At 28.6% G+C, this 25,447-nt stretch overlaps 1 protein-coding gene across 6 annotated transcripts in view; it reads right to left on the reverse strand.

The window, feature by feature from the left end:
- The window catches only part of Trpm (transient receptor potential cation channel, subfamily M), a 747,840-nt gene that overhangs the window by 61,643 nt on the left and 660,750 nt on the right, over positions 1–25,447 (reverse strand). For 4 of the 6 annotated variants that reach the window (XM_075360566.1, XM_075360569.1, XM_075360565.1 and 1 more), the window contains exons 10-16: positions 23,706–23,836; positions 20,866–20,993; positions 16,708–16,900; positions 14,153–14,342; positions 11,561–11,772; positions 10,678–10,851; positions 9,493–9,549 (exon numbers count right to left, since the gene is read on the reverse strand). In XM_075360566.1, coding sequence (XP_075216681.1) covers positions 9,493–9,549; positions 10,678–10,851; positions 11,561–11,772; positions 14,153–14,342; positions 16,708–16,900; positions 20,866–20,993; positions 23,706–23,836 — 1,085 coding nt within the window. The remainder of the gene's footprint in view (positions 1–9,492; positions 9,550–10,677; positions 10,852–11,560; positions 11,773–14,152; positions 14,343–16,707; positions 16,901–20,865; positions 20,994–23,705; positions 23,837–25,447) is intronic. The other 2 variants (XM_075360568.1, XM_075360571.1) reach the window with 1 other exon arrangement.

The raw sequence follows: 25,447 nt of genomic DNA on the forward strand, positions 1-25,447 counted from the left end.
GAAATATTTACTTTGCATCAATAATAATAGAACAATATTAGCTATACAAGAATTTCATCTATTTACAAATGATCAGTTCATTTTAAAAAATAACCTCTGAGTAAATTAACATCAAATTGCTGAAAAATCACATGTAATAAAATTATTAACATAAAGAAAATTGGAAATTAAAATAGGATCATAGACTGATCCTTGAGTAAATTAAAATACAACAGACAAAAAAAAAATTCAACCATAAATTCTAAAAGATATAGTTTTTTAAATTAAAATTATTCTTACAATCACTTTCATAAAAATAAATATCAAAAAAATGACCAACATTAAAAGAGATAATCAACCAACCTCTAAATCAATTTAATTCAAATTCTAGAAACTGACAAAGTTGAAGGAAATTATTGACATGCTTTCAAAAATTATCTATAGAATCAAATAATATTCACATACCAATAAACATACATCATGCATGCAGCATAGTGTTAATTGATTTCTGTCAATTGACATTGATCAATTATCTAACGAACAGTAAGTTTTGATTATTGTTTATGATAGGGTAGTAATTGATAGTATGATAGTAATTAGAACTGCCTTTCCATACAGAAGTGGGTAGAATTAAGATTGAAGAAACTAGTAATATTTCATTGGTTTTAGTTTCTCAATGCCTATAAGGCATTATTTAATGCCATCAATAATTTGTGTAACACACTTTGAAAGTATTTACATTTTTTAAAGTAACGCACAAAACACATCTACATCTCAATATCTGTTCAAAAATATGCAAAATTTTATTAAAAGCTTGGCAGTACAAAGACACAGCAAGGCAAATCTGCTGTCAGTTTTATCATCATACTGTGGGGTTTTCATTGAGCTATTGCTATTACCCAAGTTCACTTAGAGCATTTTTGTAATAAAAATAGATAAAGTGACAAATATCATGAGCAGTAAATTAATCTTAAAAAACTTGGAAAAATTTTACATACATTTATAAAATGATTAATATAAATACATAAATGTATTTATAATGTATTGTAATCATTGCCTAAGTCACACATACAAGTATGGTTATGAATGGTTTAAGTGATTTTCAAATGACTGCCTGTTAGCAGATGATTGCTCACATTATGGATGGCCTTCACACTCAAGACAGTTATGAATAAATTCAGATGTCCTAGTTCAGGACAGTTCAGGAAATAGTAAAAGATTGCAACATATCAATAGGATCGCACCACAGTATTTTCACAAAAAAAATATAGAAATGTATCAGGTGAAAATTGAAGAAAAATTATAGATCTTTAATCTAAAAATCTAAAAATTACAGAGAACTTTATTAATATAACTTTTACAAGTAAGAAACAAATAATTTCTTATTACAACTAAGAAATAAAATTACAATCTTTACAATGGGGCAGAAAATATTTCCCAAGACCAACAGTCAAGTAAATGTGAGTCAATGTAACAGTCTTTATTTTGGCATTAATGGCATCATGCACCTTGAGTTCTTATCAAAGGATCAAATTACTAATTGCTGGTAGCATTTAACAAAAATAGTCTGCAAAGGACATAGAACTTGTTGCTTCTATCTGTGTAGAAAAATCATCTGAGAGAAAATGACAGAAGGGAATTATTTACAACTTGAGTTGTAAAGGAACAGATTCTGGATTCTACATCACAACAACATGCCATATCAGACTATTGGTTGGTGACTTTTTGATTTACACTAAAACAAATGAGCTTTCTCAGCCACCCTATTTAACTGATCCACTTTCAACAGACTTTATCTTATTTCCCAAACTGAAATCCGTTTTGAAAGAATAACTATTATAGTTAACTGAAGATGTTAAATAAAATTTAACAACAGACCTATGCCTAATCCCAAATGAGGGCAACTAAACTAGAAATGTTTGCAGATGTGACAACAACATTAAGAGCAGTGCTTAATGTTGCTCAAGAAATTTTTAATGTTTAAGACCAGGGCTCAAGAGGCAGTGCTTCAAAGAAATTAAGTATCAAATATATATATATCCAAAACATTCAAAACTAATAAACATACACATACATCAGAGACTTATTGCCAGAAAGGATAAGTAACAGGTGACTGAATATTAACTAAATTAAAAAAAATTCAAAGAATTCTGAAAATTTCTAAAATACTAAATAAATCATTAGTTAACAAAAAAGTAAATGTATTTAATGGTAAACATTAATTAAGAGTCAATGGAAATAAAGTAAATTTATACAAACTTAGTGGAATATTTATGAGCATAAATAAAATTAATTCATCATCAAAAATAACAGCACATTTATCATTAAAAATGTGTCATATTGACAAAGTACAATAAACAGTTAAGTTTTTCCAATTCACCTGCAATTAGATTATAATCTGTCTCTAAATGAATTTACTGCTGATCATTTATGAGATTATTATTATTTTATATCTATAACAAGGTTTCAAAACAATTTTACCAAGCCAGTAACACAAACTTTCTTGTTAGGTGAACAGGATCATGAAGATAAGCAAAAGCAAAATGATGAAATCCCTTCAGATTTTAAAATTTGTAAGTTAATCAGAAAGTAATAATTATTATTTGAATGTGCAGTAAGTTATATCCATTAAATGTTTAAAGAAAAATAAATACTGAAAATGGCAACTACGAATAAATGTGTGAAGCAACTATCAAGAGCTTAAAAAAGAGCAAAAAATAACATTTAATTTCTCTCAACATATTTAGTGTCATAGTGCAAATATACCACATGTTTAGTAATGTAAGTGGTATTTTTTCATTTGAAACATGATTACGTGTAGGTACATGTCTACACATAATACATATATAGATATAAACATATATATATTGTGAATATGTGTGTTTGTGTGTGTGTGCGTGTTCAGAGCCAAATGCACATGTATACATATCCATAAGCATAATAATAAACAGTTTCTCATCAAAGTGAAATATAAATCAAAATAATCCAAGACTAACTGCCTACATTTGGCAACCAAAAGAGTACACTTAATAATCCATTTACCCACACAAATTGTAATATTTGTATTATGTTCTAGACAGTAAAGACAAATGATAAACCAAATGTTTTGATTAACAAAACTTATTTAAGTTATATGCATCAAAAGATACTAGTACAATATTGTCTCATGCATGATAAATAGACAACAAATAACAACTGCTAACAAATAAAAAATAACTTGCAGTAAATTTGATTGTTTCTTTGTTTTTAAGAATATTTTCTCTAACAAACATATACAGAACAACTTGTTTGTCCACAACTTGATACTGTTTATCCATACAGTGTAATTTTAGCATTATGACAAAAAACAACACAAGCTTTAATAAAAATAGTTCATGTTAATCACAGGAACCAGTCAGCCAAAAATTAATCAGATTGTACAAACTGACTAATTTTTTTTTATTATCATATTTATACTGAACATACTTTGAGAAGGATATAGCTATTTTAAATAGACTTTAATGAAATTTAAGTAAAAATTACTTTGATTAAAAAACTCTAAGTTATTAACTTATAAAGTCTACAAAGTTTTAAGGTACTGGAAATTTAAAACTTGGTATGGATTTTCTTCTTTAGGCAGTAAGCTATCATTAAGAAGAATAGTGGTTAGCAGTCCCTTTCTCATTATTCTTAAGAGGGTTTTAAACGGTGCAAAGTGATTTAAAACTTTATGAACCCTTTGATTTATATAAGCTGATTTTCACTTTTTTTAAAACCAACATATCTTGCTCCATTTTAGATGGAACTTTAAAAATAGTCAATAGTATAACAATACTCGATCAATATTTAATTTAATTTGAGGAATTTCCTTAAAATCATGTAAAAACATTAAACAGAGTTAAAGTTGAACTCATTTATTTATACATTGTCCTATAAATCTGTATATTGTTTATTACATCTGTTATATATTGTCAGACCCATTTGTTACAGAAACTAAAAATTCAGTATAGAGAAGATATCAACATTTCAAAATAACTCGTATTTTCCCATTATCACCAAAAAAAAAAAAATATTGGCTAGACAAGGATAGTTTTCATTCATTTTGTTACCAAATTGTGGTAAAAGCAAGAATTGAATTTTGAAAAGAACTCTGATAATGTTTAAGAAAAGATTAGGTCTTTAACCAATGCTAAAAAGATAAATTAGAGTAAATATGGATTCCCTTATTGCTTTTAACTTGTTAAACAGAACTCAAAAATGTGGAAATGATCCTGTGAAATTCAATGAAGATTGTAATTCAGAATTTCCCTTTAAACTATCCTGAAGAGAGTGAAACAGGATAAAAGGTTTTGCACCAGTTTAAACTTCAAAAGAACTGGGAGTATTTAAAAAGTGGAACAGAAGAACAGCAAAACTTTAACAACATATGATGTTATAACAACATATGTTATTTCATGATATTATAGAAGCTGAATATTGATTTGTATGAAACATTTTCTTGCACTTGTAAGAACAAATACATACAGAAAAAGAAGCTTAAAAATTCAGTAATAATAATAAATTGCTTTTACTAAGATTCAATCTTAATACTGAGTAATGAACCAAACTAATAACATAACTTCAGATCCTAACTTTTGGTCACAAGAATATCTGAGGAATTAAAAATCTGGTTTTTGCCACATAAAGAATAGGTACTTCAATGTATGTAAATATAGTATGCAGCTGTGTGCATACATGAGTATGTAAATATATCAGTAAGTTCCATGTATTTTTTAAAAATACATAAATTATATTTCATAAAAAACCATTTTTTAGTTTTCCTTGAAAATAAGATTAGTTCTAAATAATTTTTTAAGTAATATTTTTTTCGACATTAAAAAATACTATTACTAACTCAATAAAGTTTTTGAGATAAAATTTGATTTCTATTATAACTAAAACAATCATGTTGGTAGGAATTTTTGAAAACATGACATTCAAATCATTTGATAAAGTCAGACTTCATTTCAATTATAATAGATTTTTTGAACATACTTTTTAAATGATATTAATAGGGATCTGATGAGAGATTCATATATTAAGAGACCTTTTTTATTTAATTTACTACCTGCAGAAATAAGAGTTATAAGGTAGAAAATTTAAAAAGAATATTTTATAGATAAAGCATTACATGGAATTATTGAGTATTTTGGGGGAGGGCAGATATCATGATTAAATATCTACTGTTTTTTCTAATCCTGATTATTTAAGTAAAAGTTTATTAAAGCTTTTTAAATTATTAAAACTATTACAGTAAAAGTCTACAGTTAAAACTTAGTTTTAATAGTAAATGATGTAACTAAATAAATTTAAATACAAATTTATAACAAATTTTGTAAATGATGTAACTAAATAAATCAAAATATAGCTTCATAAATAATTATAAATTATTTAAATATTTATTTTTTATAGCAGAATAAAACGTGAAAATTTGTTTTACAATAGGCTCTTCTCTTTTAAATATTTCAACAAACATTTGAAACAAATTATATTAGACACTATAACAAAAAAAAACACAAAAAAAATCTTCCTGTTTTTTTACGTGTTGAGACTACTGACTTCTACCAGTAAAACTAATATGAGTAAAATGGATTCATAATTTGATATGGCAGCCTGGTAAAACGTAAAATAAAACAAAATGTTCCCAGAAATAAATTTCAGCAATTACATTTGGCATCAGACAACTAAAACATTTCCATATGCTGGACTTAGGAGATGTAACCAGAGGAATGACCTGGAGAAGGAACCTAGGAGTGGAAACACAGGATAACTCTTGTCTTTGTGCAGGGAAGAACGTCACTTTGGTAGTCTACGAATTAGTTATTTTTATTTATGCACAATTATTTGTTTATCTAATATATTGTTTTCATATATTGGAAACAACATAGTTAAAATATGACTATGTTTTAATTTTTTTTCTACCTACAATTTATTTTTTAGTAATTTGTTTAATAATGAATTTACTTGGATCATTTATACAAGTGCTTTCCCTATATGTGTTCTATGAGCTTTTCCTATGTTCCTATAGGTATTGAACCTTTTATGCTTTTATGAAGGGTTTCATCGGGGACCTTCTTCACTTCATGAATAAATTTACTTATGGTCTCTTATGAGATATCGATTTTAAATACACAAACAAAAAAATTATATTTGATAGTTATTATACGGGTAACATAATTTTCTATTAAATTTATTACACAAAATATTGTTAATCATAATGCAATGGTTAATCACTGACTAACAAATAATTCTATCGTTTCATAACGATTATATGATAAAAAAGCTAGCAAGAGTTGCATATCTTTACCTGCTTTGCTCCTTGAGACTTTTATTTGGGTATTTATATATTAATAACTTTATTATTTTTATTTAGAGTCGAATAAATCATGTTTGAAATACAAACAGAACTGATTTCGGAAATCAATTTAAATAACACAAATTTAGTAAACAATTTTAGAAATCGGTTTTTACAGAGAGCTTCTCAATGTTCTGATTTGATTTAAAACGTGGCAGAGAAATCAAATGTAGCGATGTTTACCTAATGTAAAAAATTAATAACCAGTTTTATGATTCTGTTATAAACAAATAATTTAATTTGATGCTTTAGTGTAAAATTTGTTAATCAGTAATAGAAAAAAACAAATAAAATTTGAAATAAAAAATATAGTCAAATAAAAAATATTAATTGCTATCATGGACTGTGTGTTACAGTATTTACTACATTGTGCATGTGTGTGTGTTGCATTTTTTGTTTTTAAGTTTATTGTGAATTTTGTTTATGTATACTATAAACATAATGTGATAATTTTTTTATTTGCTCTAAATGTAACAATGTCTGACAAAATTGTAAGAATGTATTATAAACAATAAATTAAAAAATGTTAAATGCATTTTCAAATAGAAAATAATTCATGAAACTGCAAGACTTGTATGATGATTAATACACACTAAAATAATGAAACAGTGACAGTTTATAAGTATATGTAAAAAAATTACTTCCAAAGAAAAAACAAACAATTAACAACAGTAAAGTAATAGTACAATAACTTCCCAAATAAAATAAAATTTGAAAAATAAATGATACTGACAAAAGTAATTTACAGGTAATTTAAATAATGAAACTGACATATTGTTGTAGATAAATACATTTTTTAACTAGCAGTTCAAGAATAACAAATTATAATAAAAAATTAAATCACATAAATATAACAGAACACAATAGCAAAATTAAAATGAGTGTTTTGTGTTAAAAAATTACTTTCAAAAATATATGAATTCATGGTCAAAATCAGCAATCCCCTTAATAAGATATTTCATTAATTTTTTACTTAAATGAGTCTTAAGAGGATTTAAAAAATGTTCCAGGAAGTTAAACTAGTCAAAGAATTGCTATCAGTTACTTACTTAGAAGACTCATTTGGCCAACAATGACCTCTGTTTTCAATCTTAAAAATATTGAATATTTTTTTCTTTTTAAGTTTAGGGTATTTGAAAACTTGTAGTTATCACTGATTCCTATATGATATGTATGAATATAAAACCTACAATAAACTACAAATTGAAAAATCTGTATAATAAAATATGTATGATAGAAAAATCATCCCCTGGAGATCCAGAACTCAATGAATACAAGGTGAATCAGAGAATTACATTAATCCTTAACCTACAACTGCGTATAACGCAATTAGTATTAAAAATGCAAGCCAAAAATCTTGCTTAAATAATGTAATTTTATGTATTTTCAAAAACCTAGTTGTTCCATTTATTATATCACAAATTAATTACAAGTATATCAATTTTACAATCTTTCTAGATACAATTGGCTAATACTTAATAGGTAAATAATGAACTGTACTTTTTTTTATTAAAAAAAGTTATCGAGAGTTGACTGTTGCTTGGATATAAGAAGTAAGCCATTCAGTAATAATAATAGCTAAAAAAGTACCAGAGAACTTGTTATTGTCAGAAAGTAGGCTTTGACAAAGTTATCTAAAGCATGGGTTATATGACTGAGCAATCTTAAAACTTTGAGAACCTGTAAAAAGCTTAACAAACATTTCTGTAAAGTTTAACATAAAGTTAAAGTTAAAGTTAAAGTTTAACACTGATATAATAATAAGAAAAGCAGGAATTAATAATTGAGTAAAGACTGGTGAGTGTTTGCAAATACCAAGATATTCATCCATAGCTAAGCTGTGCTTTGCAAGAGAACTGTTGATAAGACAAGTGATGAGCAGAAAGCGATTTTATTCAGTATTGAGCCTAGGACTACATTTACTACCTAAGTGGGTACAAATTACTAGAACAAGAAGAATCTTATTCAGCAGTCAAATTTCCAGTTGAAATTATGTTTAGGAATGAAATTTCAATGTAAATTGAAACTAAAAGAACGTATTTGTTGTCTCAAAACTTATGAATTAAAAATTCAGCATTTGCCATGTAAAGAACAGATACTTCAATATACGTAAGTATTACTATGCGCTATGTGCATACATCCATGGTAGATGTAAATATATTCAGTAAGTTACTTGTATTTCCTAAAAATACATAAACTACAAATCAAAAAAGTAATTTTTTAGTTTCCCTTGAAAATAAGATTTGTTCTAAATAATACTACAATTAATATTTTTTTAGAAATTTACATTAACTTAACAGTTTTTGAGATAAAATGTAAAAACCATGTATATGTTAGGAAATTACAAAACTTAAGACTTTTAAGATGAATCAATGATCAAATAAAAAAATTCTTCTCCCAAAGTCAAACAAAATTTAAATTATGCAGGTTTTTATCATAATATATATATATATTTTTAATTAGTAAATAAGTAAAATTAATTTAAATATTACTGAAAATAAAATAATTTATTAATAAGATACCAGGTTGTAGGTGATCTGACATGAGACAGAAATCACTCCCAAAACCAGCATCTTCTTTTCAAGAACAACAAGAATCTTATGCCAGATTTAAGTGAAATAGTTTATTAAATGACAAGGGAAATGAGGAGTTCAGTGGCTTACATAAACCAACAGATTATAAAATTAGACAACAACATGTAAAATCCACTAAAATGCAGGTAATATTCAGTCCAAGTGACCATCATTCTGTTCACCACAGGAACTGTTTGTACAGTAAACATTATCAATCTCAGAGAAGGAAACTTGTAGGTGCACCTTGAACCTCAGGCGCTTAAGTCACAGCCATAATAAAGACTGAAATAGATAAGGTAAAACAATACAAATTAATACAGTTGTTTTTTTTATTAAGAGCCTGAAACATACCACCCTATACTCAGAAGGGAAAAAAGTGTAAAAAAACAAAATTGCATTTTTCACATTAAAAAAACAATGGAATATTAATTTTGACCAGAAGATTGTTATACAAATAAGAGAATATTATATAATAATTAACACTAAAAATTATTATACAGAAATACACAAAAACAAATACAGAACTGTAGTGCTGAAAAGAAAAAAAAATGTTAAAGTAAAATATACCTTGCCGAACTGTTGACTCGAAGACTTGCTACGAACACTCAGCCGTTTGTTGGTTTTCTGATGAACAAACATAAAATTTCACTTTTTTATTTTAGTATTATTGTAGAAGCCTACCAGTAAGTCCTGATTTTTTTTAATTTTATTCAAATATAAGTTTATTACTGGGTATCAGGACTTCCTGATGGACTTAAAGAAGAATTAAAAAACACAAAAAACATCTGAAACAGATAAACATTTCTATACTGTTAATAGTAAAAATAAAATTCAAGTTCTTGCCAAACAAAAATTTTCAACATGCATTTGATGCAAAGCTATTATAAAAATCCTGCACCATAAAAAAGGAAAATAATAATAAAATTTTTATGTTATCATAAAAAGAAATTAATAATTCATAAAAAAAGGAAAAATGCAAATTATATTAAAGCGCTCAATCATGCAACATTACAGAATTCTTTAAAACACCACAAAAAGAAATTGTAAAACTAAATATATTGACATTTTAAATTAAATTTCCTGTTCTAAAGAGATAAATAAAGATACAACAGCAAAATTACAAAATATGTAATATAAAAATAATAGTAATGAAAATCAAAAACAGCCAAACAATAAAACTTTGTACTTAAGCACAATTTATTATGAATTACTACTGTACACTCTACCATAATTATTATCATTACTTTATTCTTTATTTTATGTTTTATGTTGGTGAAGAGTGAAAAGAGCACAAAACCATAGTATAGACAATGTGGAAAAATCACAACAATACTAAGCACAAAATCATTCAGAGAAACAGTACGTAAATAGCTATACCACATTATTTATAATAAGCATTATGTGTTTTCACAACTAATTAGGATGTCATAATGTATCTCAAAGGCATAAATACTACCAAAATATCATTTATTTTACCAAACCACGTGGAGTTAATGTAAAAACTTATTTATTTGATCATATTTTAAAAGAAATTATAATCTAATAACTTTAATACTAATTTTTACAAGATATTCATGCTGAATTCAAAATAACTTTATCTGCCAACTCCAAAAAAACATTTATATGAATTTGATCAAAAAACAAAAATTGAGAAGTTAAAAATAATAATTGGTAAAATACTCTTATAGGAAAAAATTGATTAAAGTATGAAAATATTAAGTCAAGCGATATTATTGACAAACATCTTCTCACCTCAACATCTGGTTCTCCACTGTGATGTTCTGATGGCCTTCCTTCTACACTATCATTTTCTTCTTCTAACCCTATTAAATGTTCCTCTTCTGTTTGAGGCATCAGCTGTAATTCCTCTTTTGACTTAAATTCTAACTTAGCAATATACACGGGACAAAAAAGACCAAGAACCACCTGAAAATAATTATAAAGAAATTACCTTCTTCATGTTATAGAAAATATATGTATAAAAAATAAGCGGTTACAGAATTAGTTACTAGCAAAGAGTGGATTGCTTACTCCTCAGATCAAGGTGAATGATTCTATTGGAAACTAAAACCAGAGATAAAACACACATACATGTAATAGCTACAAACTCAAGTTCAAATTCATTTAAAAACTATCATATATTAAACCCAACAAATATCAGCCAGCCATTCCAAACCACTAAATATTTGATTGTCTAATTGAACTATTTAAACCAGTTAATCCAAAGAATAAAATATAAATCTAGCTTATCAAAAAATATTACTACTAATGAAGCAAGTAAACTAGAAAGTGTGTTATTATAAAGAAAGCTAAAGCTATTTTCAGTTTTCACTTCCAATCTGACACCTCTGTCACAAGATGAAACTCATAATGGCCTTATATCTAAACTTTTTCAAGAAGCTAACAACTGAAGATTTAACTCATAAAAAATCAGAGAAAATAGAGAAAACAATTGTTATTAGAAAAGTATCAATTTTTTTCTTAGTGTTTTTAATAAAATTATGAAAACCAAAACAGCCAATATGAAATTAGAAATTTTTTTCACAGTAAGAGAAAATTCTGGAAAGAACAGGTAAATCTGAGAACAATGAAACAAAATGATACAAAGAAATATTTTCACTTGAATTGTTATTACCTTTAAATTGGTGTTTTTACGCGTACGTAGTCCTCCCATCCACAAATCAGCTAAAATAATCTGGCTACATGGATGGGCCAGAAGTTGCCTATGATTTGCTGCAACAGCCAGACTCAGACATGTTTGTCCACTCCAGTTTTGTAATTCACAAGTTAGTAACTGTTGTGTCTGATCATCATCTTGCCGGTAGCAAAAGTCTAGCAATTCAAGAGCTGTAAAAAATTATACAGTCAGTAAAAAACTAAATATTACAAAATTAATTAAAAGTTTTTTTCAAGAAAAAAAGGATTACTCACCTTTCAAAATTATATTAAAATTAAAAAAAATCGATTGGTCACAAATTGGTCAAATATATTGTACTCATTTTATCATCAGCAGTATTATGTTCTCAGGTTCAACTTCCAGCTAGGTTCTGGAATTTTCCACCTATTGTTTCATTCATTGTATTTTTCTTTTTAAAATATGAGTAATAAGCAAAGTTCAAGATCATAAAAACAAAAGCGAATACAACAAGCAAAACAACTTTATTCATATAAATAAAGAGGATTAGGTTGGCTTAAATGTTGTGCAATTATATTTTTAAATTCTGGTATTATATCCACTCACAAAAAGCTATGGCATTATCAGCAACAAGTTCAACTGCTTATGTTAAATGCCTTCTTAATGAATTACAGTTTCTTCTCTCAGAAATAAATAAATTTGTTATTCTAATCCCCCTTTATGCTTCTCAATGTAGAAGCCAGTTTCATTTAATTTCACTTCACTCCATATGACAGATATATAGAAGAAAATTGTTAAACAATTTATTTCAAAGAAAAAGGTCTAAGAATCTCAAAGAAGTTACCAGTCATAAACATAAAAATAGGTACAGCATGGAATTATATTTTGGTATATAGACATTTTGAAAGAACATTAAAATGTAAAAGTAAAAAAAAGTCATGTTGGTATTTGGCTAGCAGAAACACAGATCCTTTTCACAAAAGTTGTATAATTTATGTACTGCTGGATAGAGTATCTCACACCAGTAGAATTCTACCAACAGGTAGTTAAATACCTTCATAAAAGCAGTAACTGTAACACCAATCCTCTCCTCACTCTTTGACTGTAACTTTTATTTACCTTAAATCTGTTTCCTCTGCTATGTTCACAGATGATGAGAATAATCAAAAAAAGAAGTTTTCAAATAAGTAGAAAGGAGTACCTGCATGAAAAATTACACATCAAGGGGTTGTACCTCAAAAATGGATTTATGGCAGTATGTAGAAAAAAACCCAACTGTACAGGCTTCTTAATAGGTCAATGTAAGTATGTTTATACATTATTTAAAACAGGATTGAAGCCAGATATATTATGTATTTAAACTGATGGAGGAGGTAAATCATAACATCTAAAAGCTGTAGGGTTTTTACATACCTGATGATGAATGCAGGTATCAATCCCTTTGCCGACAGTTCATATATAGTGAGATTATTTTATCATGCACATCATGATTACTATACACTACAATTACACTATGGACTAATAAAGAGATACTCACATTTCATTTGATTCATGGAATGTAGTTATGCACAACTATAATGTTTTACAGCAATTGTTAGAAATGTCCACCATTATCCTAAACACAGTACCTGCGTTTAGGAAATATAAATAGGATGTCAGAAATATGGTCACACCATATTTCTGACACCCTTCATAAGACATCACAGTTAATGAAATTCATCTAAAAAAATATAGTGCAAAGCTGCCTTCAGGAAAATGATGGACATCTCCAACACTTGGTGTAAGATATTACCAGTTGTGTTTTACATTCCATGAAAATGGAACATTCAAATCAAATGTGAGTATCTCTGTATTATAATTCATAGTGTAATTATAGTGTATGTGTATTATAGTATTATGATGTGCACAATAAAATGATCTCACTGTGTAACATGTATGTGAAGATCTGTGAAATGATGTAACAAAAAACACCTAGTTATTCAGAAAGCTATAAGGTTGAATTCATGATTCTTAAAAAATCTTCACAGAATATGCTGTTTGATCATATTCAATACCGTAGTGGAATTTTGGCTTCTTGAGGTATTATAAATTATCAGCGTACATTTTTTTTTTTTTTTTAATAAAATTTTATTTGATTACTTATTGATATGCACTAGAGAAAAATTGCATATTACATAAAGTAAAGAAGAGGAAGTCAGGTAGCAAATATTAGTCAATAGTATTAGTTTTTAATCAATATTATTAGTCTATATTAGTCAATAGATAACAAATACTTTAGTCACAATGTAATTATCAGTATCAGGCAGTTGATTTAAAAATGACTGTAGTGATTTCAGCAGAGCAGCTGGTACCAAAATTTGGTATCTTATTTGAAGATAAATTAAAAAAAACTTGAACCAGGAAAAATCGTTTACCCTGTACTTAGTTCTACATAATTAACTTAATTATTATAACAATTATTATTATAACTTAATTATTATAATATATTATGGTTATTCATCTTTTCTGGTATTATTTATCTGGTGAGATTAAATTAAAAATAATCGTCATGACTCAATACACAATGAAAAAAATTAAAAAAGGATATGTTACCAATATTTTCAAAATCTTTTCCGTAATTTCTAAGTTCTTCATAAATTTCAGTTTCTAAGTCATCTTCAGCTGCCTCATGTGCCATTGCTTTGTATAACTTGCAAGCTACCAATGACTTGGCTAAGGCCTCTTCACCATGTTGCCACATGAGCAATGCCATCTCTTGTCGTTTTGTTAGAACTGCCCAAGTCTGTTAGTTGAAAAAAAAAGTTCACTCAATAACAAATATGATAAGGCTCTGTAAAAGTGAGCAAATACATAAGCATATTAATAATAGTAAAAAAAAGCCAACAGGTGTCTTAATGGTTGACTAAATTATGACAGTTTGAAAGATCTACTGCATAAAATGAATAAAAACAAGTTAACAAGATAAAATTATTATTCTGTTTCTTCACAAACAAGAAAATTATAATGTGTTAGCAAAAAAAGAATAGATAAAATTAAAAGGAAACCGAGAAGTATATACTTCTCAATTAGCTTCTTACTAGTTTGAGAATTTTCTGAGACACAGAAGAAAGAAAATTTTACTTTTATGCCTAAACATCCAAGTGGTGGTGTATGTACAAACAGAACAATGTTAAAACTTGGCAGTAGTAAAAACACAAAATAAAATATTAAAAACAATAATATAATAAAAAATCAAAAATGAATACAAACAAAATATAAGCATAAAACAAGATTAAAATTTAAAGATAACTTTATATTTAAAATGTTATTTGAAATAGTTAATAAAATATGAAACATTCCTGTATACGAAAACAACATTTTTCTGGGTATATTTTGATTTATTTTTCAACAGAGTCACCATTAAGGTCTACACACAGCCAAGCATTCTACAAGAGCGCTTAAGCCAGTTTGGTGCATCGATTTAGCCAACTCCTTAAAATAAGCATTTATGGTGGCAATAAAGTTCATTATTGGTCAAAAATCTCTTCCGTCTAGGCCATTTTTGTACGTTAGAAAACAAGTGGTATTCACTGGGAGCCAGATCGAGTGAATATGGAGGGTGTTGATACAATCGAACAGTAATTCCTTGATTTTTGCCATTGCAGTGACTGAAGTGTGAGCTGATACACTGTCTTGAAGAAAAACACTTTTTTTGCCAAATTCAGTCAAGTCATTTTTCCTTACCTTCATCACTGCTGCGGTGCAATAGGGTTACATAATATTCACCACTTATTGTTTCACCCTTTTTAAGATAATCAATGAAAATTATTCCACGTACATCCCAAAAAACAGTTACCATAAACTTTTTGCACAAACAGTTGTTTTCGCTTTTTTTGGAGCAGAATAACCTTTTTCAACCCATTGTTTTGACTGCCATTTTGTCTCGGGAATGTAGTAATGAGCCCAAGTCTCACAAACTAACTTAAAAATTCCTCTGGATTGTGCCAAAAGAGCAACAGACAATTCTTGAGATTTTTTTTCAGAATTTTTTTGGTGGTGTGACACCCACCTAGTGTATAGCTTGTTCATGCACAATACTGAACATGCATTCTGTTGACATGCCTACAGACTGCTAACTGAGTCGAACACATGATTCTGGTGAGTACGATTGTGTCTTGTACGCTCTGATCTATAATGTTTTATTATTATTATTATATCTTCAGTTATTTATGGTTCAGTTTGGTTTCTTTATTCATTATGGTTTTTTTTTGTCAGTTTGTATTGTTTTTAGTGATATTTATTTGTTTCTAATTTATTTAGTTTGGTTGCTCATATAGCCTAGGTTATCTGGGTTATTTGTTTGTTGGTGGGTGATGGTTACTAGTTGTTAAATATTTTAAGAGTTTTTCTTTTGAGGATTTGTTATTTTGTTGTAATGTAGGAGATGTCTATCAGTTAAACAACAAATACATGTTTGTTTTCAATCCTATTACAAATTTAACTTTTGTGTAAGAAACAACAAGTTCAAGTTTCTCATCGATAGGTCATCCTGTAAAAAAGGAAAACAATAGGGTTAGAGCTGTGTTAAAATATCATAACTCAAGAAACAGCTAAAAATTTTCAGGATTTTGAAGCTTTTCATTGTAAAAGTTTTATTGTTAATACAGTAAATCTATGAACATTATTTTGTTACAATTTACAAAAACATTTAACAAAATCATGTGCAATGAAACATAAACCACGTAAAATTTTTGTGGCAGGCCGTAGGCACACCTTTTTTCTATTTTTTTTTTCCTGCTTAGCCTCCGGGAATCACCATCAGGTAATATTTCAAAGGATGAATGAGGATGATGTATATGAGTGTAAGTGCAGTGTAACCTTGTAAAGTCTCAGGTTGACCATTTCTGTCATGTGTGGTTAATTGAAACCCAACCACCAAAGAACACTGGTATCCAAAATCTAGTATTCAAAACTGCCTTTACTAGAATTTGAACGTTGGAACTCTCGACTTTGAAATCAGCTGATTTGCGAAGACACGTTCACTACTAGAAACACCCTGTTGGGTTAGTCCAGTCTTTTTTCTTATCTATCATAAATTAAAGTAATCTGCAATAACATTAATGTTGGGCATAAAATGATTGATGGGTAAAAATGCTAACTGAACTTACCAACAACTCATTAAAAGGATAATCAAAAAGTGGCATTTCTTTAGAAGCTGGTAAAGTTTCAGCCAGTAAGCTTAGTGTTAAGTTCTGATTTCCATAATACTTAATGAAGGAAGCACTATTTCGATGTACATGTGGTGATTTTTTCATAACTTTAGCATAGATCAATCTAAATTTTCTTCTAGTGTAATTTGCTCTGAAATTAATAAAAAAGTTATAATTAAAAAAAATATTGCATCATGATAATTTAATTTTTACTTTAGAAAGTAAGTCATAATTGTATGATTTACATAATATCTAAAGTATCGTTATTATTTTCTTTTTTTAAACAGGGACATCAAAAGAGAATGCTGATATTTCAAAATTGTATTAACTCCATAAACACTGAGAACCCAGAAGTGGTTTTAGAGAACATGATTTTCAACTAAGATGTCCTAAAAAGCATGTTTAATATTGATTGGACTGAGGTACAAAATTAAACTTTTTTTTGGCACTGAAAGAAATGTAAGAATTTACATTCATGTAGGGAACTATTCAACTTACCTAAAATGTGGTAGTAGTTGTTTTCCTTTTTTGTTTGATATCTGGAAATCCCTCTTTAGTGCCCAACTATAATCTGCTAGCATTTTTCCCTTCCATTGTTGCTGGTACCAGTTTTCACGACTGGTGGAAGCATTCCCTGTGCTTTTCCCTGACAGCACTGAGATTTTCCAGAAAGAAATCCAGGTGATTCAAGAAATAGACTTTTAGGAACATATTACACCCTCATATGTTTGTATGACAATAATAATTTACTCACAATGTCACAATGTTCACTAACACAAGGAAATTTTTCTTTCAAATAATGAAATCCAACACCATTTTTACCCATTACCTTACAAAAAGCTTTTGAAAAGCCTAATTCTATATGAAGTGGAAGTAGAAGAATCATTTCCAAATTAACTAGTGGGGGATATAAAATATTTTTCTGTCCAGTATAAGTACTTCATGCATTGTCCATTCCTTTCTGACATAATGATTTGTGTGGTCCCTGCTGTGCATTCAAACAAAAAGCAACAAAAATTTAACATTGTCATGCTGCAAACCCCATTAATAACAAAATAAATTTTTGTTATTTACTTTTGTATTGCGATGTACATATTAACGATGATTGTATTAAATTTTTTCTAACAAGATTTTCAAATTTTCATGTTTCTTTCAAATTAGTTATATAAGCTAACGGCACAGAAGGATACTAGGAAATTTTTCGTCATTGTGCAAAAGAACAGCCTTTAAACTAGTTTTCAAAGTATTCGATGAATAATTACCAATCTGTACAGTTATTTTCATAATGAAATGCATCAATGACAGCACAAATGTTGATACAGTACGCTACACTATTTTTTTCATAATATAAATCTTGAAATTCTTCCTGATAACTATGAAAGAAATGCATTTTAGTGTCAATTTGGAGAAGATTACAGTCTTTCAGCTTGGATCCTAAAAGCTTGGCTTGATTCTTCAACAAATTCAAATCCCAATCAAGGTTGTTTAATTCACTTTGACTAATCAGATGAGGTTCATGGGAAGAGGATCTGCTTCAGAATTCTCTTGATCATCTTGAGCAAGATCATCTCATGTTAAACTTCAGTGTCTGCTTCATATTCTGATTCACTTCCAAAGTTAGATGTGTTGGAGGATGTAGTTAAGTCCTAACCATGAAGCACTGGCTTATAGCAAATAGTAAATTTTGGTACTGCATTGTGTTTCTGTCTTTATTATTTATTCCTTTCATCTTTGCAATACAAAAATAACAGTTCAACAAATGGTATTATGATTCATGCCACAATTTCAACATGGCAAAACTCATGCACCTGTTACCCTTAGCCCAGTCTGTCAGATGTTTCACACAAGTTGAACATCAAATATGATGAGCCTAGTTCTTATCTTTATCCCTAACTTTACAGCTGAAATATAGTTCGTACCATTTTTTTAATTAGTGGAGTCAAACTTTGTCATTCTTTAAACGTTCAATCCCCACACATGTACACGCATACTAAAACAACATACTTGACACAGTAACTGTAAATCTCAAAACAGAATGAAATCATAGGGCATGCATACACAGTGAAATTTTAAATTGTACTGATGTGCTAATTATATGATTCAGAATTCTGTTCTGTGCTGACTCTCAGAACCTACAGTAAATGAATCATCCACACATATACAGCTACTGCCTTCATCAAACATAACATTAATGTTTGTACCCCAAACTCTGTTGTTTTAAAATATTATTTTGCATTATTTCTTAATATTATTTTTATAAATGTTATGATGTCATTTGTCTTTTAAGTAGTATCCCTAAAAATTTAATTAGAATTCTGCAAAAGCAATACTTCCAAGAAATGCTATCAAATAAAAACTGTACATGTTGGAAAACTTCTGATTGCAATTTTGAATTCAGCATAAAAAGTTATATTAGGATCACAATAAAACTTTCATATGTTAAAAAATGTATTTATTAGTTTTGTTTAAAGAGTTTAATTAAGCAGGAAACATAGCAAGCAAAATTTCTAAGCAACTCAAAATAGTCAATGACAATGTAAAGCAGCTTAGATTAACTTGAGTTAGGAGTTCAAATATATCCACTGCATATTGGGGTTTCAAACGAGTTACAAATTCCAGAAATTCAAACTCTCCTTTATAAGGTATCAATAGGCATATGAAATTTAACCTACATAACAACCAAAATAGGTAACTTATTTTTGTGCATTATAAAAATTATTAATATACAAAATCAATTAGTTTATAGCATTATAATTGATATAAAGTAGATGGATGATTCATTCTAAACACAATCTTAATTGTTGAATGTAAGTATTTTATATTTAACAAAATTTATAACAATATCAATTTTAATACAGACATTTTAAATTTTAGTCAATTTTTTGTATATAGATAAAGCTATTTTTCACATGAATGCATTCATTACCTCTCTTAATTGTAGGATTTTAAATCTGAACAATTAAATATAATTTTAAAAAATATATAGGATTCTTCAAAAGTGAATGTGGTGAGTTGTTGGCATAACAAAGTTCAAAAAACAAGTACAAGAATTATGTTCAATGTGTGAATCTTGCCTCTCTGTGTATTGCAAAGCCAACTCAGTGCATCATAGAGGTGCCAGAACATCAAATAAGTGTAAAAATATTCATATACTTAAATAATGTATTATTTTGATATTTAGGTTATTATTTTAGTATTAATATTTAATTTTAAACATATTACTTAAAAACCTTAGGTTGAATGTTCACATTAAGTTTTTGATTATAAAAGAACACAATTTTAAATTAACGAGACAATATGTTCTTAATAAAAGTAACAGATAAGAAAAAGCAATTTATAACAAACCAATAAGATAAGAAGAAATCACATATGTTTCAATGATAAAACAGATTTTACATGTATTAAAGAGTCATGGTTTTCCTCAAATTGAGAAGTTGAAAGAAAATAGGCTCTAATGTTTTTCGTGAAAGATAGTGGTCTAGTTTATTTTAGTGTTTCTGTAACAAAATTTTGGCTGTTCAGTTCCCAACCAGTTGATCTACACAAACTGTAAAAATGGCACTGTAAAAAATTCATACGGTATGTATGAAAACCTCTCTTAATACTTCAGTATTTGAATTGTCTTTGTGTTCTATCCTTATTAAATTTTATGTCTTATACCTGTGGTTAAACAGAAGTCAGAATGATATTCAAAAATGTCTTATGACAACCACATCAGCATGACTGATATGACCATTGTAATGGCAACATCTATCTTTAGCTGCAGTTGCCACCAAATCATAAAACCTTTCTGTGTATAGAATCTTTTTATTATAAATCTATAATACAAAAATCCATTAGGGAAACAGAATCTTTAAGGCCAAGAAAGAGCTCCACTTCGGGAGAAACAAACTTTCATAATTTCCAAATCCTACATATCTTCAGTGACCCTATTTAATGTCCAGATTATTATAAAATATATATAATCTTAAAATTTTCTGATGCAAATTTATATCATACTTATGATTTACTTAATGACTTGCTTTATCGGGATAAAGAACTACTTAACCGAAAAAGAATATAGTAAAAAAATCAATATAACTAAATAAATTATATACTACAGTTAAACATGCATACCTATATGCTCCACCCATAAGTTTGTTAATAACTAAGCCAATATCATGTAATGTATAAACGTAACCTCTGGGAATGTGAGGTCTAACATCACGAAGAATGTAACCAAGAGTATTTGCTGGTCCTTGTTTCTAAAAGAAAAGAAAATCATCAATAAAATTTATGTCTGTCATTTTAAAAATTAATAATGCATATTATTTATTCACTTATTGTGTTAAGCTGTTTACAGGATTATATCCTGTAAATCCTGTCTATTCATTCCACTATAAAGCAAATTACCTGTTTCACACTATCAGATGTGTATAATCTTTCCACTCAATGTATTAGTCTAGCTGTGAGGATGCTGTCGTATTCTATTTCATTTATCAAACACACTACTAAACTCTATTTGCTGATCCATATCTGTGTGTGCTTCTGCATTGCTATCAAGCATAGTATATTGTTAAAATTTATTTTGTTGTCTATATCAGCCATACTGTCTCCCAGCTCTCATAGTCTTCCTTAGTAAACCAAAAAATGTAAATATTGCCAAAGTAAAACTAATCTCTTTTAAAAAATGTTCTGTTTCAAAAGCAAGTAAAATCTTTAATGGTGTCACTTTGAGCTATCTTTTCCCTCCAATTTCCTTAGACCTCCTCATTATGGTTCTAATACCCTTCAATTAGTAACTGAAATATTACCAATTAAAACTATTCTGTTTCAAATAGAAAAAGAAGAAAAAGGACTAACATTAAAATGAAGTATTTAAGTAACATTGTAACAAATTTTTATTCTGCAAGCCCTTATTATTCAAAGACAGAATAAGTCCAATTTATTCTTACTAAGGGTGCACAAATGCAAACTATTTAAAATAAAAGGTAAAACTTTTAAATAAAACTGAATAAATGTACAAGATAATACTATTTTTTTTTACAACAGAATAGATTCAATGTCATTGTAATGAATTTTACTAAAAAGAAAGAGAAAGTTTTAATAACGCTGAAAGATCCCTGACTAAATGGTAAGAACAATCAGTGACTCCAGGCTTGGCAAAGGATGAGGTCTAAAATTCATTCAGTAACATGAACTAATTTTATGTGATAAAAATCCTCCTAAAAATATAGAATATTTTTTATTTATTGACATGAAATAGAAGAAAACAAAATACAAGAAAATATTATTATATATATATATATATATATATATATATATATATATATATATATATATATATAATAAATTTATATATATATATATATACGGAAGTAAAAATATAATTTAGGTCATTTCTAAGGGATTATTTGTCAAAAATTCAAGAGAAAAATATTAAGTTATAAAGTAAATAATAAGAGATATACAATAGATTTACCTTTAAAAAAATAAATAACCTTTATCTTATAAAAGTATAATTTTTATATGTAATATACAATGTTCTATAAAAAGAGTAAATATATACTATAAAAGTCTCAGAATAACAGCATAAGACAAGACTAAGTTAAATATAAACCAAATTTTTTTTACCATTTATTAGTAAAAGAAAAATACAAAATATATTTATTGCTTTTCTATGAAGTATCCTGAAGTACATATTTTTTTCAATGTCTAAGGAGATTGTGGATCCCTTCTTCATAAAATTTTTTACATGTCATGACCAATTATGCACTTCAGCACAACTCAAATTCCAGTGTGAACTCTCATTCACAACTCAAATGTCTCACGTTATTCCTCCATTTCTCTATCAATGGCCCAAACAATAAAAGTTTCAGGAGGATAAGTCTTAATTGTATAGGAGATATTGTGATGTTTCCCAATAAATTTTATCCAGTTTATCCCAAAATCTAATGGCTCTGTGAGGCCTGGCATTGTTGTGAAGGAGAATCATATAACCTATCTGATTGGTTGATGGCAACCTTTTGTTGCTGTAGGTCATTTTTACTTTGTCCACAAGCTGGCAATAGTATGCAGCATTACTTTACAATCTTACTACTTTAAAAAATGCTAAAGGAGGAAATCAACAAGCCATCTTTTCACTCCCAAAAGACAGTATCAAGAATTTTCCCAGCTGACTGATGCATTTTCACATTTTCAGGGCAAGACTCCTCACTTCTATGCCATGCCATACTTGCCAATTTCAATTTGGAAGTGTAATTGTAGACTCATGTGGCCACATGTGATTATTCAATGCAAAAAATTATTACACTCATGAGAAAATCAATTCAGAATTCTTTGAAAAATTTCCTATTGGGCCTGGTTCTTATTCTGAGTGAAAAGCCTTAGAATTTATCTCCCACAGACTTCAGTGGAATTCAAAGAATTTGTGATGAGGGAATGGTCCATTACTAATGCGCAACTCCAAAGCAATTTTATTAACTATAGGTATCGATCATCTTCAATGAGGCAACAGTCGATCAAATACTGTCATCTATAGCCACCTGAACAAATATTGTCCTTGTGTGCCTATAGTGACTCTCGTTTGCTGTAGCTTCACATCCCTTCAAAATTGTCACCTGTCATAGACTAGGTATATGAAAATGTCATATTCCAAAACTGCCCATGTACTCTAATCAAAATTTCTGAAGAGGTTTGATGCCCTTGTTCATGAGAAACTTCAAGATAATATGTAGAGCAAACAATAATGAAACCTCTTGCTGCTCTGACTTGATGCTACTGACCAGATATGTGAATGCCAAGGCAGCACATCTATCTCCTCCCCACATCTACATCATCAATATTCTTCCACGCCAACCCTCTTGTGTTCATATGTGAACTGTGAAGATAAAAGTCTAATTTAAGTTGATTAACCCTTGCATAAAGAAAAAGTCATTTTTTTAATTCAGTGAAAGTTAAGTTTAGCCAATACTTACAGTGTTGTACAGTTCTTCTAGCCTTGGAATTGTAAGAAATTTTCGCATACTAACACCATTTTCTAACAAAAGTTTTACAAAATCTATCCTATCATGTTCAAGAGCTTGCATCATTGCTTCATCTAGAGCACCTGTAACATAATATCAGAGATACAGTTAATAGATAAAAAATAACCTTTTTAAATTAAAACTATTAAAGTGTATAAATACAATTTTTAATGATTTTTTTTTTTTCTCTTCAGTCATTTGACTGGTTTGATACAGCTCTCCAAGATTCCCTATCTAGTGCTAGTCGTTTCATTTCAGTATACCCTCTACATCCTACATCCCCAACAATTTGTTTTACATATTCCAAACGTGGCCTGCCTACACAATTTTTCTCTTCTACCTGTCCTTCCAATATTAAAGCGACTATTCCAGGATGCCTTAGTATGTGGCCTATAAGTCTGTCTCTTCTTTTAACTATATTTTTCCAAATGCTTCTTTCTTCATCTATTTGCTGCAATACCTCTTCATTTGTCACTTTATCCACCCATCTGATTTTTAACATTCTCCTATAGCACCACATTTCAAAAGCTTCTAATCTTTTCTTCTCAGATACTCCGATCGTCCAAGTTTCACTTCCATATAAAGCGACACTCCAAACATACACTTTCAAAAATCTTTTCCTGACATTTAAATTAATATTTGATGTAAACAAATTATATTTCTTACTGTAGGCTCGTTTAGCTTGTGCTATTCAGCATTTTATATCGCTCCTGCTTCGTCCGACTTTAGTAATTCTACTTCCCAAATAACAAAATTCTTCTACCTCCATAATCTTTTCTCCTCCTATTTTCACATTCAGTGGTCCATCTTTGTTATTTCTACTACATTTCATTACTTTTGTTTTGTTCTTGTTTATTTTCATGCGATAGTTCTTGCGTAGGACTTCATCTATGCCGTTCATTGTTTCTTCTAAATCCTTTTTACTCTCGGCTAGAATTACTATATCATCAGCAAATCGTAGCATCTTTATCTTTTCACCTTGTACTGTTACTCCGAATCTAAATTGTTCTTTAACATCATTAACTGCTAGTTCCATGTAAAGATTAAAAAGTAACGGAGACAGGGAACATCCTTGTCGGACTCCCTTTCTTAATATGGCTTCTTTCTTATGTTCTTCAATTGCTACTGTTGCTGTTTGGTTCCTGTACATGTTAGCAATTGTTCTTCTATCTCTGTATTTGAACCCTAATTTTTTTAAAATGCTGAACATTTTATTCCAGTTTACGTTATCGAATGCCTTTTCTAGGTCTATAAACGCCAAGTATGTTGGTTTGTTTTTCTTTAATCTTCCTTCTACTATTAATCTGAGGCCTAAAACTGCTTCCCTTGTCCCTATACTTTTCCTGAAACCAAATTGGTCTTCTCCTAACACTTCCTCCACTCTCCTCTCAATTCTTCTGTATAGAATTCTAGTTAAGATTTTTGATGCATGACTAGTTAAACTAATTGTTGTGTATTCTTCACATTTATCTGCCCCTGCTTTCTATGGTATCATTACTATAACACTTTTTTTGAAGTCTGACGGAAATTCCCCTTTTTCATAAATATTACACACCAGTTTGTATAATCTATCAATCGCTTCCTCACCTGCACTGTGCAGTAATTCTACAGGTATTCCGTCTATTCCAGGAGCCTTTCTGCCATTTAAATCTTTTAATGCTCTCTTAAATTCAGATCTCAGTATTGTTTCTCCC

This window comes from Lycorma delicatula, chromosome 3, assembly GCF_047948215.1.
Source record: "Lycorma delicatula isolate Av1 chromosome 3, ASM4794821v1, whole genome shotgun sequence".
Lineage (NCBI taxonomy): Eukaryota > Metazoa > Arthropoda > Insecta > Hemiptera > Fulgoridae > Lycorma > Lycorma delicatula.